At 38.3% G+C, this 18,557-nt stretch overlaps 3 protein-coding genes across 5 annotated transcripts in view; 1 reads left to right on the top strand and 2 right to left on the bottom strand.

Moving 5' to 3' along the window:
• LOC105386600 (terminal nucleotidyltransferase 5C) overlaps positions 1-1,723 on the bottom strand; it is a 120,215-nt gene extending 118,492 nt beyond the window's left edge. Inside the window, exon 1 of one of the 3 annotated variants that reach the window (XM_038105339.2) lies at positions 1,577-1,723. The gene's annotated coding sequence lies outside the window, so the exon portion shown is untranslated. The other 2 variants (XM_038105343.2, XM_038105348.2) reach the window with 2 other exon arrangements.
• Positions 1,724-10,329: 8,606 nt separating this feature from the next.
• On the top strand, positions 10,330-14,561 carry LOC105386601 (2-oxoisovalerate dehydrogenase subunit beta, mitochondrial). Its single transcript, XM_038106886.2, has 8 exons — positions 10,330-10,625; positions 10,734-10,870; positions 11,086-11,229; positions 11,380-11,535; positions 11,899-12,070; positions 12,695-12,840; positions 13,364-13,450; positions 14,184-14,561. Exons 1-8 carry the CDS (start codon positions 10,502-10,504, stop codon positions 14,322-14,324), a joined length of 1,107 nt encoding a protein of 368 aa, XP_037962814.2. The 5' UTR covers positions 10,330-10,501; the 3' UTR covers positions 14,325-14,561.
• A 142-nt stretch (positions 14,562-14,703) lies between these two features.
• On the bottom strand, positions 14,704-18,189 carry LOC105386602 (inner nuclear membrane protein Man1). The gene is made up of 2 exons (XM_011557204.3): positions 18,074-18,189; positions 14,704-17,986 (listed from the first exon to the last, which is right to left on the bottom strand). Exon 2 carries the CDS (start codon positions 17,976-17,978, stop codon positions 15,678-15,680), a length of 2,301 nt encoding a protein of 766 aa, XP_011555506.3. The 5' UTR covers positions 17,979-17,986; positions 18,074-18,189; the 3' UTR covers positions 14,704-15,677.
• Positions 18,190-18,557: the final 368 nt, after the last annotated feature.

Raw genomic sequence — 18,557 nt, 5'->3', positions numbered from 1 at the left:
CTGGTATGACTGCCTCACAGTTGTTCTCTTAAATAACTGACCATTTTTGTATGAGTACAAAAACCACGAATAGAAGTGGTCTTAATAATAAACCCTGTGGAACTCCGCTATTGCCCCAATACCGCTGTCTTCAAAGAAATTATAAAAATTCTGTAAGAACTTACTAATTACTTATTGAGTGTCGCCATACTTACCCCCTTATTCATAGAGAAGTTACAAAACGTTTTAACTAATAAACTGTTTTGTCCCTCTCTGTCAAAGAACAAATTGTTCTTTGTTGGAGAGGGACAAAACAGTTTATTAGTTAAAACGTATTGTAACTTTTCTATGAATAAGGGGGTTAAACTGTTAGGTAGGCACAGTCGCGAAACTCGTAAAAATTGTATTATTGATTTACGTTAATTCTTATAAAAAATAATAATAACCGTGAAGCCAGTTAATATTATTGTCAAACTTGTATAAATTCATAAATTGGAGTTTACAAGCGGGCTCTTACTTAACTACCCAGCTTTTTATGTATGTACCTACCAGATGGCAAATATAATTTCAAAAACATCTCCGAACACATTTGCCGGCACCAGAACTAACAACACACATCATCATTAGTGACGATTTCCCTCGCCAGCCGACAACTATGAAAGCGGACATTGTAATTTGGACATCTAATAATTTATTCCAGTTAGAACCAAGGCGGATGTCCAACCCGCAACACATCAGTTCTTGTTATCTACTTTACTAAACAATCTTCTATAGAAAAGAGTAGTTAACAATAGTATTCAGTCCTTAGACACGCATGCCACTGGAAATTGTAACATTCATATCAAACGTCTTAGTTGTGTTATCTATATCACTGCCGCATTATGCATGCTATAGCCGGATTCAATTTGTTATTTCTTAAGTTTTGGTTCATGCATTAGACTGCTTTTGCAATTAACATACTGTTCATTATGTTCAAAATGTAAAAATACATTTATCACAATGAAGCTACCTATCATCTCATCACTGCACCTTTTTACCGAGTCTTAACTGAAGTCGATTCTTAAATTAATTAGCTGGTTAAATGTATGTTTTTCCTGATAAGTTTTTCTGGAAAGGCACGGAACGGAAAAGTAATAAATTGTGTTTTCCAGATAGTTCTATCTGCAGCAGTTGCATGACTGACGCAGACTTTTCTAATCTACCCGCATTGAGACGAGCGTTGGAATCTGGTTTTGAAGCTGTTCGCTAACGTGAGTGGATTACAGACGCAAGTGCCATTATTGCGGAGTGACTCGGGCATGCACCGCGGCGGGGCAGCCTGCCCAGCGGCACCTGGTAAACAAAGCGACGCCGGACCCACTAAGAGGCATTCTTGAGCGACGGAGGCAACTATCGTGAAAACTGGGCCGGACATGTGTGCCGCGGCCGTGACCGCCTTACAATCACTTTTCAATTAATAACTCACAAACAACCACCTGCAAGCAATACACACCGAACGCAACAACTAAATGGCAATACGCACGTAGAATGGGAACACTCGGAACACACTGTTGCATCCGATTTTGGGGGAGAACTGCCGTTTTATTTGTTTACGTACTTTTGAGATGTTTCACAGTAGAGCAGAGGGTTGCTCGAGCGAGGCGCGCGTGGGTTCGCGTGCGGCGGTCGCGGCGGGCGGCGCGGCACTGGCGCGGAGTGGCCGCCGCCGCCGCCGCCGTCCCACCGACACCAACACCGATTCGCAAAACACATCGATCCTAACTTAATACCATACTTTATAGTTTCGTAACCGTGTTACTGGATTACTTGCCGTCCTCGACTAATCAAAGCCTGTGGTCCGCGTGTCCCTCCGGACAGGCCTGGCTGCTGCTGGATGCTCGCACGCGGTCAATACAACGTGGTAATGGAAAATAACGACCCGACGGCTCATGAATATTAATTTGTGTGGAAATGAAAAGTCAGTTCTTATTTTACTCGTTCGTTGAATCTGAGGCCCATAGGAATGGCGTGGAAGTCTACTGTTTTCCCGCTCCATATAAATAAAGGGAAGTGCTTTGGGAAACACATTAACCATGGCAGGCAAGTGAGATCTAATAAAACCTTATTACGCTATTAAGTGAACACATAATCTTTGTACTAAACGTAAATGTTTATTTCGAGAAAAGTACGAACACACATTATGTTTACTTTTCGCATACATACACTTACTTATATGTCAAATACGTATAAGTTTTGGTTACATTTCAGTTGTTTGCCGATGTCGGAAAAAAGTTTAAAAGCTACCAACTATTGCTATGAGAAAGCGCATACTTTGGCATATTATATGAATGTTAATTTTACACCCTTTCCAATACGTTGAATATACATTTTATAGACAGTCCCTATCATGAACATTTTATCCGACTAGTTTTCGTTTCGACAGTGACAAGGAGTGACGTTAGCGGTTGATTTGGTAAAATTGAGATGAGATTCTCGGGCAGACAGTCTGAGCTACGCCTACATTTCAGTACTTTTTGTGGGTACCTACGTGCGTAGACTAGATCCAACGCCTACGTATTTAGCCCCATTCCTGGGAAATATACATATGAATTAACGTTTGCTCGCTCTAACTGAAAAGGTTTTCCCGTGGGGTTTCCGTCATAAAAAGTAGCCTGTCACTTTTCTGAGTCTCCGAAGTGTCTCCAAACAAACAACATGACAATATACACTCGCGATCAATGAAAAAGTTCCACCCACACACCACCACTACTTTTTTTTACAATATTTAAGTAGGTACCTCTTCAGTTTGAAACCACTTTATTGAAGCACACTACACATAGTACGAGTACCTACGCAATATACTTATAAACTGTACAAACATTTTCACTTTACATTACAAACTTTATATCAACTATTGCCATCCTGTGTACCTACACTTTTCTAACTTATATTGGAACCGACTATTGGAATTGTTTCCTTTCGTGTTATTCTTCACGAAGAGTGTTTATTTTCAGAGGTCGTAGGTAATTTTTACTTTAACAATATAATTATTTAATGTACCTAAATAATAGTTTTGTTACACTTAATATATAAATTCTAACTCCGAAGATTATTCTGTACTTCGATGTTTAGAAGGGGTACCTAATTTACGACTAATAGATAAATTTAAGTTATTTTACTATCTACTTTTAATTCATGAGTACTAAAGTATTCAATTGATTTACGGCCTTGATAGTCAATATTCATTATGAATAATTGTAGGCTTTTCTATAGGTAAATTTAATTTGTAAAACCTATTGAGTTTGTTTGAATGTATCGATACAACATTATTTGATTCATCTATCTTCAACCCATCAGTCCAGTATCAAACTGTATGGGCTGGGGTGGCATACCTCTCTTTTGCTGACTGCGTGCATGCCATGATTTGATTTTTATCCGATTGAGAGTCGAGGTCTTATCCACCATGGCTCCTGAAATTCATGAATTTATTGCTATGTTGTAATATTTTGTTAATATGCGTTTCTCTGCCCCATACTGTACCTACCTTATTATAAGTTTGTACCCGCGCGTTTATTAAATTTCTAAGAAAATCTCACTGACGCTTAAAATATTCACGGAAATATTATACAACAATGGTTTCGCAGTTTCCAAGGATTTCTTTCCATGACATTCAATTATTAGTTAGGTAGCTTGCATAGACTTAAATTTAATTAATTATTTATATTATTAATTAATTTTCCTTCGATATCAAATCAATAAAATATGTGTTAACACCTCAAACCACAAATTAAAGTGAGTAGTAGCCATAGAACAACGTGGACTCGGGTGTACCCGCTATTGCTTGTAAATAGCTGTCCTAAAACCGAGAAAAGCTATTAAAGTAGTGTGACGTCATAAAAGTGTGTGGATTTATTGAGAAACAGTGTCGAGTGGAGGAAAGGTTTATGTAAAGTAGATCGCTGCGGGGCATTGGGTGGCGTCTAAAAGCCCAATTACATTATTAATCTAGTATTTATTTTCATTCACCCAACTGTTCACGATATAACAATACTCAGATAAGAAAACTGAACACCAGACGATGTTAAATATATCATCGTTTATTCATTTAGTTTTATGTTTTCCTGTTTTGATGCTATTATGAATTTAACGGACAGACGGACAGATACACACAGCACACTACCATAAGGACGCACATTAGTACTACTACCCTTTCGAAACACAGAGTAATAATGTCCAATCAGTTTCCCAATACGCCCGTCCCAATAAAATGGTTTCCCAAAACCACACAGAATCTTCTTCTTCTTCTTCCTTGCCTTATCCTATACAGAATGCAGATACCCAATACATGCCGAAATACCGGAAAATTCAATACTTTTCCCATGACATCTCTGTCTGCAACAAAGCAAACAAGACCAACCAGGATTTTGCTAAAGAACAGTAATAGTGTCCGTGTTAACGGAACCCTAAAAGGTAACCCCCTTATTAAAAAAAAGGTTATAAGACGTTTTAACTATTGAACTGTTTTGTCCCTCACTGTCAAATAATAAATTGTTACTCGATAAAGCAATGAAAGTAACCTTATACCCACTTTCCACACTTTACTTATTTTTGGCCTCCATAAAATGATAATGTTGCAGTGTGTTTTTTATATTAGGTACAAAAAGCCGGTACCTGCAGCTGGATTTGTCTATACCACGATCACGAGCAATGAATATTTTTACGTTTTTAGTTGATAATATTCTGTTAAATACACTCACGGGCATTGAAAAAGTTCCAGTCAGAAAAACACCAAGTTATTCCTAAGCGGAAAAGGCTAGCTCACCAGAATATTCCCTAATAAAAACGTAAACATTTTGTTCAAATTTCCAAAAAAAAATGAGCCCATTTAGTGTCGGAATTTTTATAAGTGGAACTGTTCCTTTGCACGTGAGTGTATTACGTACTTTACTTCTGCAAATACTAATATCATGTTAAATTATGTATACTGTACTTTAATGCTGCTAGCTTTAGTAACGCTACCGTTACTAAGCTAGCCTTATCCGTTTAGGAATAATTCGGTGCAATAGCACTGGAACCTTTTCATTGTTTGGGAGTGTAAATAATTATAATATTCAGTATGTATTAATTTGTAGTATTGTGAAGTCCGATTTCAATTTATGTTGTGTTGTAATCTAAATTACAACATTTGATCAAGGTGCAATAATGGTAGTGTTAAAACTATTATTATTTTACGACGGTCTCTTTGCAATTAGTGTAAAATTATAATACTAGAGGAAGCACATGATGTAAAGTAATAATTAATAATAATAGTAATTTACAACTATTTGATGGACCCTCAATAATATTGGGCAATTGAAATGACGAATATATTTATGTAGGTAACCCAAATTTCCTATTCTGATAAATTTAAACGTTACATCCTGTGTATTTCATATTTTATTAAGTTACAATAACAATTTCTATTTTCTTAATATGCACCTTAGAAACGAGTCTAGTGAAAGGTATAAGTCGAGTGCATCAAAATTGATGTAGATAAAAAGACACTATCATATTTTATTCAGCAAATATTACATTAAAATTTGATCAAGTGATGAAATAAGTGCGGTGTTCATGACTTTCACTTGACCTTTATGCACTTTACGATTGTTGATCTTTACATTTTGTAAGATTGAGTTTAGGCAACTATGATCGATAATGTCAAATGCTTCACTTGAGAATGCCCTAATGATCGATGGATCGATAGATATTTTTCCTTATAATACCTAGCTACTACATATAAGTAGTACCAAGTCGAGAAAAAAAGCGGCACGGCCGTACCATCCTTTTCTCGAAGCAAGTCAGGCCATTTTCGACCCCCTGTAACTTCGTTGTGGATAAAACTAGAAGACCGAATTTTCACTAACCATGCATGCATTGTATATTTCAAATTTCATTTAATTTGAACCAGTAGTTTAAGAATTATAACGGGTCAAAGTTTCTTAATTTTGTCACTGACTCACTCACTCACTCACTCACTCACCGATCATAAAAATTCTAAGGCACTTCTAGCAGACCTAGAAGCTTTAAATTTGGAAAATAAGTAGTGTTTGGTGTATGAATCAAGGGAAAACTAAAATATTTACTACCGTGCCCCCACCAACTCGAGTAAAATTTTTCAATTTTGGTCCAGTTTTCTAGATAGGTACATAACTGCTTAAATAATTTCATAATCACATATCTGGGGGCACGGCAGTGCCCCCACCAAGTAAATTTAGGCGCACGGTAGTGCCCCTGCCAAATCAAGCAAAAAATTCCCGTCAAGCAAATTAAATCCGCAAAGGATGGATTACCTACCTACGGACAAAGCACATCAGGCTACCAGTGCTACCACTTATAGTCAAATTTTCTTAATGTACAATGAACTTTGTGTATTGGAAACTAAGGTTAAAAATTTAATTAGGGAAATTTGATGCAGTACGAAGTATCTAAGTTACGTTTATTCATTACGTACATTACGTAGCCAAAAATAAAGATTCTTGATTCTTATCTCAAGTTTGCGATTTATGTAGGTAGGTACCTACCAAACGAAGTTAACGAACCTACGTACCTAGAAGGTACCGAAAAGAAAAAAAAGAAAAACTGTCTACAAAATACAAAAAGAAATGAGATCCCATCAAAAACAATACTTGTCAAAAAAACAAGTCTCGTAACTCAGTTGTTCTACAGTAAAAAGTTGTGAGATCCATGTAATACCAAGTCTTATTCACGCACGCATCTCAATCTTAAAAATCTTTAATGTTTTATCTATATTGACTTGGTCATCGCACAAAATAATTTAATTAACACGTGTTTCCATGCGATGGCCGAGTTAATATATTTATATAAAACATAAAAGATTTTTGTTCTACGGTAAAAAGTTGTGAGATCCATGTAATACCAAGTCATATCCACGCACGCATCTCAATCTTAAAAATCTTTAATGTTTTATCTATATTGACTTGGTCATCGCACTAAATAATTTAATTAACACGTGTTTCCATGCGATGGCCGAGTTAATATATTTATATAAAACATAAAAGATTTTTAAGATTGAGATGCGTGCGTGGATAAGACTTGGTATTACATGGATCTCACAACTTTTTACCGTAGAACAACTGAGTTATGAGACTTGGTTTTTTTGACAAGTATATATTATAACCTAAGACACGATAAGTTAAGTTTAGTAATAGGGTGGTAAAATTATAGTCTTGAACAAATTTTCATAAATTATTTGGATCTATCCATGTCTTTCGCAACATTCTTTCTGATATACATTTAATTTTCCTGAAAATTGTAAAGGTATTTAAAGTTACCGAAAAAGAGAACTCATGCTTTTTATACACTTCTTAAATTGATAAAATTTCCAAGAAAATTTTAAAAAAAACGTAGTCAATTGCCTATACTTTATAAAATACATATAAAGCAGGCGTCCTACGATAGCTCATCCATACATTTTATTTGTCATTGGTGCGTGACATAAGCTTCATTCAGTCAAACGCTATAGGACTCTACTTCTTTATTTTACAAAGTATAGTAAATATAAATACTAAGAGCGTAACCAAAATCTCGTAGCAAAGTATGCTACGAATTTTTCGTAGCTTCGCGCGTTGAATTCTTTTGTATGCACAGACCTTTCACATTATATTTCAGAAAAACAATAGCGTCTTCCACATTACTTGCTTTTAGCGAAAAAACGGTTTTTGTTAATAAAAAATACCTACATGTATCGGTATTTTATACTAATTTTCCTTATACCTTATACTTTGTGTGTTGTAAAAGTAAATTTAGGTGCAATACGTCCCCGATCGTAAAGTGATTGTTCCACCCACAGAAAGTAAAAGTCATGCTCGAATATCTATAAGTACCTACCTATTTTGCACTCACACGCACAAATCATAAGACGAAACTATTTAAGGCTGTTACTAAGGCTAACTAGCAGGTGTGAATTGGATTATTCATTTTCAATACAAAATATACGCCCGACCACACGGCGTGGTTGTGGTGTGGTTGTGGCTGTGGTGTGGTTGTGGTACGTCTGAATTGACCCTTAGGCTAACTAGCGCATGTTTACAAAATACTGCCAGGACAACCTGTTTGCTGTTCTACATAATACTAATAATAATTAATTTCATTACTAAATAACCCTAGTATAGAAAAAATATCGAATCAGAAAGACGTAGAGAGATTATATTGGGACAGATATTTGTTTAAAGACAGATATTTGTACTCTGGTCTTGGGTGTTGATATTTATATTTAGTATCTATCTATCTATGTATTTGTGTAGATATATCAGCTGTCCGACACCCATAACACAGGTTCTGCCTAGCTTGGGTTCGGATGGCCGTGTGTGAGATGTCCCACATATTTATTTATTATCGTTTACATTAAGTAAACTTATATCATAAAATACAAAGTGGAATTTACTAGTATGTAACTTTCTCGGTGGCAAATGAAAATATCGAATGTGAGCAAGTCGTATCGAAGTTAAGATAAGATGTTAGTTAACACTGAAATCCCGAAGAAAACAACGGCACAAAAGACTTCCCTAATCTTAAAAGCTTACAGCACATAGCATTTCAGCAGGTAGGTAGATGAAGTAGATTTGTTTCGAAGGATTTAACGCTAAAATAGCATCAACCTACATATGATGCACTCTTGCTTAATCCCTTACGGGTCAGGCAAGGATGCATTTGTCCGTAATATCTACACACTGCACAGTGTACATATCACCCATGTTTACGTTGCATATGTAGATGCTAATCGGATATAGCTACACATTATAATGTAGTGAAAATATACTGGTTGAAATTATACACAATCTGTGGATGTCCATGTGAAGCATAATATTATACTTATCTTATTATTTAACATATTCCCTAATACTAATTGGTATAAGAAATTTAAGTGAGTAAGTATATACTGTAAACCCCTCAGAAATAAAAATATATTGTTACAGTGTGTTACTTTTCTTTATCTAACATTTTGAAAGTTCTACTCGGTTAGTATACCTACTAGGTAGTTAACACGTGTGACTAACAGACTACCTACGACCTAGGAGGATACAGCAAATGCACCTCTGCACTGCCTAAGGGGAGGAATTTCATTATGTAAATTGTGTGAGTTTTTATGGTTAGGATTGTGTATACTTACTTCTTGGATTTAAAAGTATGATATGATACATCCAACATGCCTGCCAAGCATGGCAATTATGACAAAAAACTGAAAAAAAACCTCCATACTACACATTAGAATATTACGGGCCCTTTATTTGTGTTTGTTTTTACTATTCACTATCCAAAACCTTCGATTTGTCTCATCGTAGGTAGGTACTAGGTACCACTTACAACGTAAATCTAAACGAACATAAAAATCGTGATGGCATTGTGACAGAGATACTACAGGACCGAGCTGCTGCAGTCATTAATTGGGCGATATCGACACAAGACTCCTCACGAAATGTTGGGAAACAACTGCTTCGTTACATGCAAACTTGTGGCATACCTAATTCGTTTTCAACGTTTTTAGAGTACCTTGGTATATTTTACTATTTCTTAGTATACCTAGGGGTTTACAAAGATCCAATTGAAGGACTATCACTATTTAAGTATACTTAACTTTTATAAGTAAGTTATACATAACTACGCTTACATGATATTTTTATATTAAAAATCATGGGGACTAACTAGCAGGTATAATCAGCGAACTGTAGTTTGCTGAGCGTTGAGTAGGTAAGTTTACTTAGTACCAATTGTTTAACAACCAACCAACAATTAAAACAACATCCGTGAAGCCGTGAACGAAATTAAGATTAAGAACTACAAACCAAAAGTTAAATTTAAAAATTAACTAGATTGATTGGAACGGATGTTACCACGATTCTACCGATATTGGCGGTGATGGGTCGATTATACCTAACGAGTACAGTGATGAGACAGTATCCTCGGCCGATCCTCGATCAATGAACGGCTTGCAAATGACCGAGTGCGCGGCCGAGGACTCCTGACTCGCCACTGTACTCGTAAGGTGTAATCGACCCATGATCACCAGTGCAATGGTGAGTGGCGAGCCGACGAAACGACGGAAAATTCCTGTCTCTTCCTGCTCTCCCGCAACAAGACTTTGGCAAACTCACTTCAATTTGACATTGACATCTGTCAGTGAAAATTGCGTAAATAAACAAACAATAACAACACTGAAAAGTGAAAACTGAATAAACCCCTGAATAGAATTTTAATATTCATTAATTAATAATAATATTAAATTAAAGTATAATCCAATCCAATATATACCAAATTTTAAGTGTCAGAGTAATCGGGAAAAGTAGATTTAACATTACAAAAAGTCGAACTGAAAGATTCGCTACGATCGGTATTGTTTACAAAAAGTATTTCGTCATTTCTTATCAGTGAGAAGTTATCGTTGAACAAAACTACCTAATTACAATTTTAGATAGCAACATGAATTATTTAACTTGTTATTCAAATACTGTTCGGACGTGGTACCCTACGGTTTCTTCGTTTAAAAATGAGTGGTTTAGTGACAAATGGGAGTGTCCTGCTCACAAGATTCGTGAGCCGCTTCAATGGATGTACAAAAAGACTTTCTTCACATTTTACTTACTTTCCTGATAATGGGAAACCAATTGAAGGTAAATATTCAAGTATTTATAGGTTAGGTTAATTTTATCATTTGTTTTTGCTGTGATGTGAACTAGTTTTATATATGTTAAATGTAATTAACAATGGTATCCCTCCAGGTGAAACCACCAAGATGAATATGATGCAAGCCATCAACAGTGCTCTGGAGATCACATTAAAGACTGATGACTCGGCTGTGTTGTTCGGGGAAGATGTTGCCTTTGGTGGAGTCTTCAGATGTGCTTTAGGATTGCAGGTAACTTGTTTATACATGTACTATCTATACAGGCCACAGTGGTTGTATATGAGCTGATAAAACATACTTAACTGAAACCTTTCAAGCTGAATTTGGCCTGATAGTTTTCCTCATAAGCAACAGTAGCTGTGACTTATGTTATGTATAATAATAAAATTATTTACAATAATTTACAAAAGTGTAATATAATAACTCCCAAATTACTAATGTTCCAGGATAAATTTGGCAAAGAGAGAGTGTTCAACACTCCACTTTGTGAGCAGGGCATTGCAGGCTTTGGCATAGGCCTGGCCACGGCTGGAGCCACCGCCATCGCCGAGATACAGTTTGCAGACTACATATTCCCTGCTTTTGATCAGGTACTATAAAGAATTTAATTATAGTAATAAGGCTATATGATAAATACAAAGAAGATACCCCAAATAGTGAGTTGAGTACCTGTTATTTTATAATCCCTTAATATGGGCCTCATATCCTACAATGACTCATGTTATCTGTTTCCCTTATAGCTAGTGAATGAGGCAGCCAAGGCTCGCTACCGCTCAGCCAGCCAGTTCGAGTGTGGAGCCCTGACAGTCCGTGCTCCGTGCGGTGCCGTGGGGCACGGGGGCCTGTACCACTCACAGAGCCCTGAGGCATTCTTCTCACATGCACCGGGACTTAAGGTATAGAAAAATAATAGATGTCTTTTATTAATCACTGTGAATAGGCAATGCATGAGATTCACTCTGAAGCAACCAAATATTTTCCATGTTATTATAAATATTCTTTGCTTGTTCTAACCATTGTATTTCCAAGGGAGAATTTCCCACATTATTTTTGTCTGTACATGTGTTCATGGTGGCCTCTGAAAAACTCAACATGTTTACCTACTCAAAAGGTCAGTAAATAGGCATATATCTAAATATACCCAGCAACCTATTTCATAGTTAATACATTAAGGAACAAACAAATACCTACCTACTTCTAAAGTATAAAAAAATTGTTATAAATAATTTCATAGTTACAATTACAATATAATTTTCCAGGTGGTAGTGCCGAGAGGGCCGATCTCGGCGAAGGGCCTGCTTCTGTCCTGCATCAGGGAGCGAGACCCCTGCGTCTTCTTGGAGCCCAAGATCTTGTACAGATCCGCCACGGAGGAGGTGCCCGATGTCGACTACACCATACCGCTGGGGAAGGCACAGGTGTTGAGAGAAGGTATGTTAAAGTAGGTGAAGATTAAGCTGGGTACTGACCACGTACTGACCAACGTTACGAGGTGTAATGTACTTTATGCTCGTAGTGTAGTGTCAATCTTAAAGTTGCACTACCCTATGTTTCGATTTGCTAATATATTACACCATACCATTTGTTTTCATTTTCTTATCGTGATAATGATAAGGTAAAGTAATGTTTAAACTTTTTTATTAGGTTGTTATGGGCATACCTACATATCATGCAGATTTTTCTGTTTGATCTTTCATTCTACTACTGTATTCTACTATTTTATTGTCGAAGTTACCTACCTACGGAGTCTATAGATACAATTCAACTTCCCAATAAGCCTATAACTTACTGTCTAATGTTTACATAAAATTATAAGTAGGTACTTTTTTTCATATTTAACTTGGTAGCATACTGCACTAATATAATGTATTTTGTGCTGCGGGCCGGCACGCTTCGGCTCAACAAAAGTCCTTACCATTTATTTTTTTACACCATATTACATAATTTTCATGTACCTCCTGTAGCTTGACTGGTCAGAAAAAGCCCTTTGTACTTTTATAATATTTGTGCAATAAAGATTTAAACAAATACTTAAATAAAAGCTTACATATTCAGGCGACGCGGCGACGCTGGTGGGGTGGGGCACCCAAGTGCACGTGCTGCTGGAGGTGGCCGAGATGGCGAGGACCAACCTCGGGCTCGCGTGTGACGTCATCGACCTGCAGTCCATACTGCCGTGGGACGAGGAGACCGTTTGTAATGTGAGTGTACTTCTGTATCGGTGGTAAACAACTAGCTAGACTTGACTAGACTTTGGGAATGTTATATGGAAGGATTTAATATTTAAATTGCGTACAAAGTGGCCGAGGAAACTATTGTTATAAACATCTACCAAAAACGACGTATTGTTGCACTTTCATGTTTTCCATAATAATATGTGTAATATCCTCGACAAATTAGGATAATAATTATTATTATGTGTATGAATTAATGTAGGAACGAACTAGTTCTATAGTATTTATTTAACTGCATGATTACCTACTTATAAGAAGCTACTTACTTTAGGGTAGGTTTTGGTAGTCACATTGCGTACTTAACCCATATATGCCCAGAGGGTCGCTAACGACCCACTTGAGTTTTTTGCATATTTGAACTCAGAATCTGAATCTTAATCATATCCCAAAGTAAAACAACTTCATATAAAAACTAGTTATGGGCATATATGGGATAAGGTAGGTACTATTAACATAGAGAATTAACAATTTATACTTCCTCACATTTCAGTCGGTGAAGAAGACGGGGCGAGCTCTGATCGCGCACGAAGCCCCCCTCACCAGCGGCTTCGGCGCTGAACTCGCAGCCACTATACAGGTCAGTTGCATCTTCATATCATCGGGTGCTTAGTGCGTGGTCGGGCAGCTTGAAAACATCTGACAGTCGGGTTGACCACTTACATGACAACTCTTTCAGCACAAGCTTGCTTGTATTGGGGCCACCAAACCGCTCTAGGCCAACATGGTGAACTAAGCCTAAACACTTTCTATGGAAGAGGAGACCCCTGCCCCAGCAGTGGCGATGTGATGGGTTGTGATGATGATGGGCGATGTGCAGGGTGCTAACATACAGGCGGTTCCTTATTCACCCACTATCAGGTTAAGGGGCTGATTATCCGTGGCGCGGCGGACAGCCTACATACAGGATATTGAAGACGTGGCGGATAGTGACTTCGAAACAAGGCGCGCAGACGGGACCGTGGGGTAAACGACCAACTCACACCGTGACATCTAATGAACTAGGCGTTTTGGCCGTCAGGTTAATATTTTTCTACCCCCAATTTCCATTAGGATTAGTTGGGGTGGGAGAGAATTACATTCAACTGTGTAACTGTCAGTTATAATGTGTATGTACCCACTAAGTTAAATGGCTCTCTGTCGAGCCCTCGTCTGCTGGAGCTAGCAGAGGTACGTACTGGATAACGGCGACAGAGCATTATGGCTCTTCTTGGGACATGATAACGATAGCTATGTCTCGTAACTAGTGAACAATAATGATATTGAATTTATGTGTCACAGTGTCTCATTAATATATTTTCTTATTGTTACAGGAGGAGTGTTTCCTTCACCTGGAGGCCCCCGTGGCGCGCGTGGCCGGGTGGGACACCCCCTTCCCGCACGTGTTCGAGCCCTTCTACTTGCCCGACAAGTGGCGATGCTACCAAGCCTTGGTGGACCTTGTGCGCTATTGAAACTTATAAACACGATATGCAGAGTTTAAGTTTGGATGACAAAATAAAGTTTTCAGCTTTCAGCGTCATTTTGTTTCTTAGCATACTGCCTACTGGAGTTTGTTATCTTTGTAAGAAAACATGTTCGTTATAGAAACTTACACTCGACATATCGGAGAAGATCTGTTGTTTGGAATCTAATGGTTGTTGTATTTATTTGTTCGTAAGTCATTAAAATATAATTTTGTTGAAGTATTAGTTCGGTTTGTTTTATTTCTTCTCCATAAACCTATCTATCAAATAAGGGACCTCTCTAAAAACTTTCTAGCTATTCTATCCGGTACAGAGACCTACCTAGATACGTTATAAATAAACAATGAAGTGTAAAAGAAAAGAAAAATTTGCAGTAATTATTTATTAAAAATGAAAATCAATCCATAAAATAAGTCTAGACATTAGAGAAGTTAGTACTTAATACACAACTAAAAAATATGTCAACCGTAAAGATTAAAAACAGACATCAGATTGCTGAGCCTTCGCAACATAAACTTATCCCATAACAAAAATATCAATTCAAAATTATGGTATGTGACGGCAATACCTTTAACTTATCTAATTAAACTAAATTACTTTTAACAATTTGTTCCAAAATTCATTATCAAACATAAGCTGTTATGACTGGCAAATACAAGAAACTTAAAGAATAATTAATATTAGAAATTATTTATGTGATGTCAGATATTTACACCCATGTCATTGTATGTGACTACACAAACTTTAATTTGAATGAAACAGACAACGTGCGGTGATAACAATTTAATAAGCACCTGTTGTATAAAATCCCAGCTTAGCAAGGCTTGTTTACTAACTAACCAACTTTTGATATGTATGTCTCATAGAAGCATATCATATATTTCGATCCATCCAGAGTAAAGAGCCTGGAAACCTTGTTACCCATTCATTCGAATTTATATTATGCTAATTTCCTTATCTCTTACAAAATGAAATAATTTTTTCACAAAAAATATATTAGATACCAGACCTGTTTAAGAAGATAACGACACAGCTCAAGGGAGTTTATTGACTTACTCCTACAAATAGCTACATTAAATTTTATTGGGAAAGGTCACAGTGATTAGATTAGCCCTATTCTAAATGATAAAATTATAACAATACAAAATAAATGGCATAAAGCCTTCACAAATCTTTTACTTGGATGGTAGAAAATGTATCAAAATCAACTGAAGGCTAGTAAGAATTAATTGACAATAAATAACATGCAAGTAGAAGTCTCCCAAACATGACAACACCAATTTCGTAAATACAAAATTACTTGAGTAAGTGGCTACATTACGAGTTTTGCCTGGAAGCATATTACCAAGGGTTGCGTTTCCGGGTCAGATAGGGTCCGTTGGAGGGGGCGTCAGGGAACCGCTGCATGTACCGCTCGAGACGCAGGTACTTGACGGTGATGAGGTTGCCCTCGTACCACCAGCCGTGCAGCGAGCGGTACACCACGCCGGCGTCCGCCTGGCTCGCGCACTTCACGTACACGCAGCACGACGCGCGCTCCACATCAATGTGCAGGATCTTCGCCTCCCCGCACTTCTCCAGTATGGCCTCCTGGATCACCGAGCGCAAGTTCGGGTTCGTGTCATTCTTGTCGAACATGCTGCGGATCTTCAGGCACGGAGTCGGGGATACCGTCAAGTTGTTCACAGAGCCCTCCTGGAACTCGAACGCCTGCCCCTGCCATGTGGCGCTGCGCTTGGGGCTGCCGTGCGGCGAGATCCACCGCCACACGCGGCAGTCCTCCCCGTCCACCGACTGCACCTCCATGCGAACTCGGCTCTCATTCTTTTGTATGAACTTCACAGCCGCGTCCCAAATGGATTGCATTTTCTCGCGGTTCGGAGGCGAAATCAAAGTGTCTCTAACATGATCAATGGAAATGTAGGGATCACCACTATCCTCTGTTTCTTGGGAGATGACATCAATAATTTGTTCCACCATGGAATAGATCTCATCACTCTTCTTTTTCTGGTAGCTCTGGTAGTATTTCCATGCCTTTTGAACACCAATGATAAGGACAGAGAGCAATACTACTATGATGAGGGTGGAGCCAGCAGAGTAGAGGGTGTTTACTACCAAACAAGTCAGGGGAGTGGATGGCTCGGTGATGACAATTGCAACACTGCCCTTGTTGCGTTCACGGACTACAACATCAGTTGAAGTGAGAGGGGTGTATTCTGCATCTTTAGTGTACACATTTTTGAGCTGGACAACACTGAGTCCCCAGCGAGGGTTGTGGACCAGCAGTACTTGTAAATTGTTCAAATCAGTGCGACATTGGCTCAAGTCTATGGAATCAGTACGAGCACTTGCCATGTCCAAAATTTCCCTTTCAGTCAAATAAGGGAGAGCATTAGGCTTTCCACATCTAAATGCAGCGGCCCGCACTGTCAGTTCTGGATGTATAACTTTTAACAAATCTTTTGCATAGCTCACTTGTTCCTTGGGCACGCAGTTGATGCCAGGTCTATTGCCAGGAATGTTCAACTGACAAATTGGGATAACACTGTTCTGGTCATCCACCACAGAAGTGATATCGTTTTTCTTAACTATGTACATAAAAAATAAGCAAAAAAAAAAAAGTGCAGCAATGCCAACAAGAGCAAGTGACACCACATTGTTTTTCAAAAATTTCTTGTCACTAGTTGATTTGTAGTCACCAACTTCAGATCTGGAAACACTTGAAACATAGGACCGGCGCGGAGGCAAGCTTGATCCATTGTTAGTGTCACGGTCAAGCAGTGAAGTGGCTTTCAATGGGTCTGCTTTTAGAGCTGACAAGCGACGAGTGAAGTTACTGAGATATGGAGATTCAACTTCATCAATAGTGGAAGTGGATGGCCGGTATGTTGTAGTGGAGAAACTTGGTGTGTAGGTGCTGGCAGCTGGACGGTCTGATAAGTTTGTAGTCAGCCCCAGCCTAGTTCTAATAGAGGTTAGTTGCTCAGAAGGAGATAATGTAGAGGCAAAGCCCGTAGGAGATATGGAAGGCCGAGAGAAAATAGATGACTTGGGGGGACTAGTAGCCGCATCAACTGTCGGCAATGTGCTAGAAATATAGTCACTTGACCTTGAACTGCTGCGAAATGGTGTTGCTGTTTTTCTATCCGTGTCAACATCACTGTCTGAACCTGTTTCATAGTCATCTGCGTCTTTAGCGTACGTGCGCGTGACACGGCGGGTGGTCACTGTTTCTACTTCCTCGCGAGTACGAACCGGCGACTTTTCTTCCTCAGATTCAGAGCCCTTGTCAGAGTCACGTTTTACGGGGGAATCCTTCTTGGGCGTCCCGCGGCGGGCCTTGCTGCTGGCCGGCGGCAGCATGGCCCCGCCGGTGGTGGCGCGCCGTCCTCGCTTCTCCTTCCCATTATTCGTAGTGTCTAAGTCAGATTCCTCACCGCTGGAATAACGTGCCAAGGAACGCCTGTTGTCAGCTTTACTGTCAGTGTTGTTACGGGGTTTAGTTTTGTTGTCAAGCACTAGTTTTAACTTTTTCACTAGCAGCTTCCTTGTAGATGCTGTGATGGGCATAACAGGGTACCCATGCTCCGCCAATTTCGTCCGGAGCTCGGCATCTGACATTGAGTCAACCTGATCGGCCATTGTGAAATCTGGAAGGATCAACAGAAAAGTTTAGCTCAGAGTTATTGGTATTCTTTAGTTTGTAAATAAAAAACTTAAACTGTGCTATTACGTACCTTTTTAAAATAAATGCACACGGAATTTACGTCAATTCAATATTTCTAAATTCACCGGCGCGTCATGTCGCACGCTCGCCGCGAACGTTAAATAAATGTTGCCAATCTAAAAAAAACAAAAATAAATAGAATAGAGCCAGAACACAGAGTATAAAAATATACCTCAGAATAATAATGATCCACTGAAATAAAACAGAAAGAAAAAATAAATAGGGGTGCCACTTTTTATGCTAAAAAAAGGCCATAGCTGGCCATAGCACATGGCCACTCAAGTAGCTTTCCCAGCTTTCCCGATTCGCGGTGCTGACAGGTAAAAAAAAGAATGTGTCGTTTCTATAAGAACTTGCTTGGCTGTTTTCTAGTAACTGTAAAAAAGTTATTGTTCCAAGTATAATTTCAACAGATTTCTACTTGTCAATAGATGTCGCTAATCTATAAATTTTCGTAAACTCTGCATAACTTTTAGGGGTGATATCCTCATATA

Source organism: Plutella xylostella, chromosome 9, assembly GCF_932276165.1.
Source record: "Plutella xylostella chromosome 9, ilPluXylo3.1, whole genome shotgun sequence".
In the NCBI taxonomy this organism is placed as follows: Eukaryota; Metazoa; Arthropoda; class Insecta; order Lepidoptera; family Plutellidae; genus Plutella; species Plutella xylostella.
The sequence above is the reverse complement of the archived record's forward strand: the minus strand, read 5'-3'. Positions and strand labels throughout refer to the sequence as shown.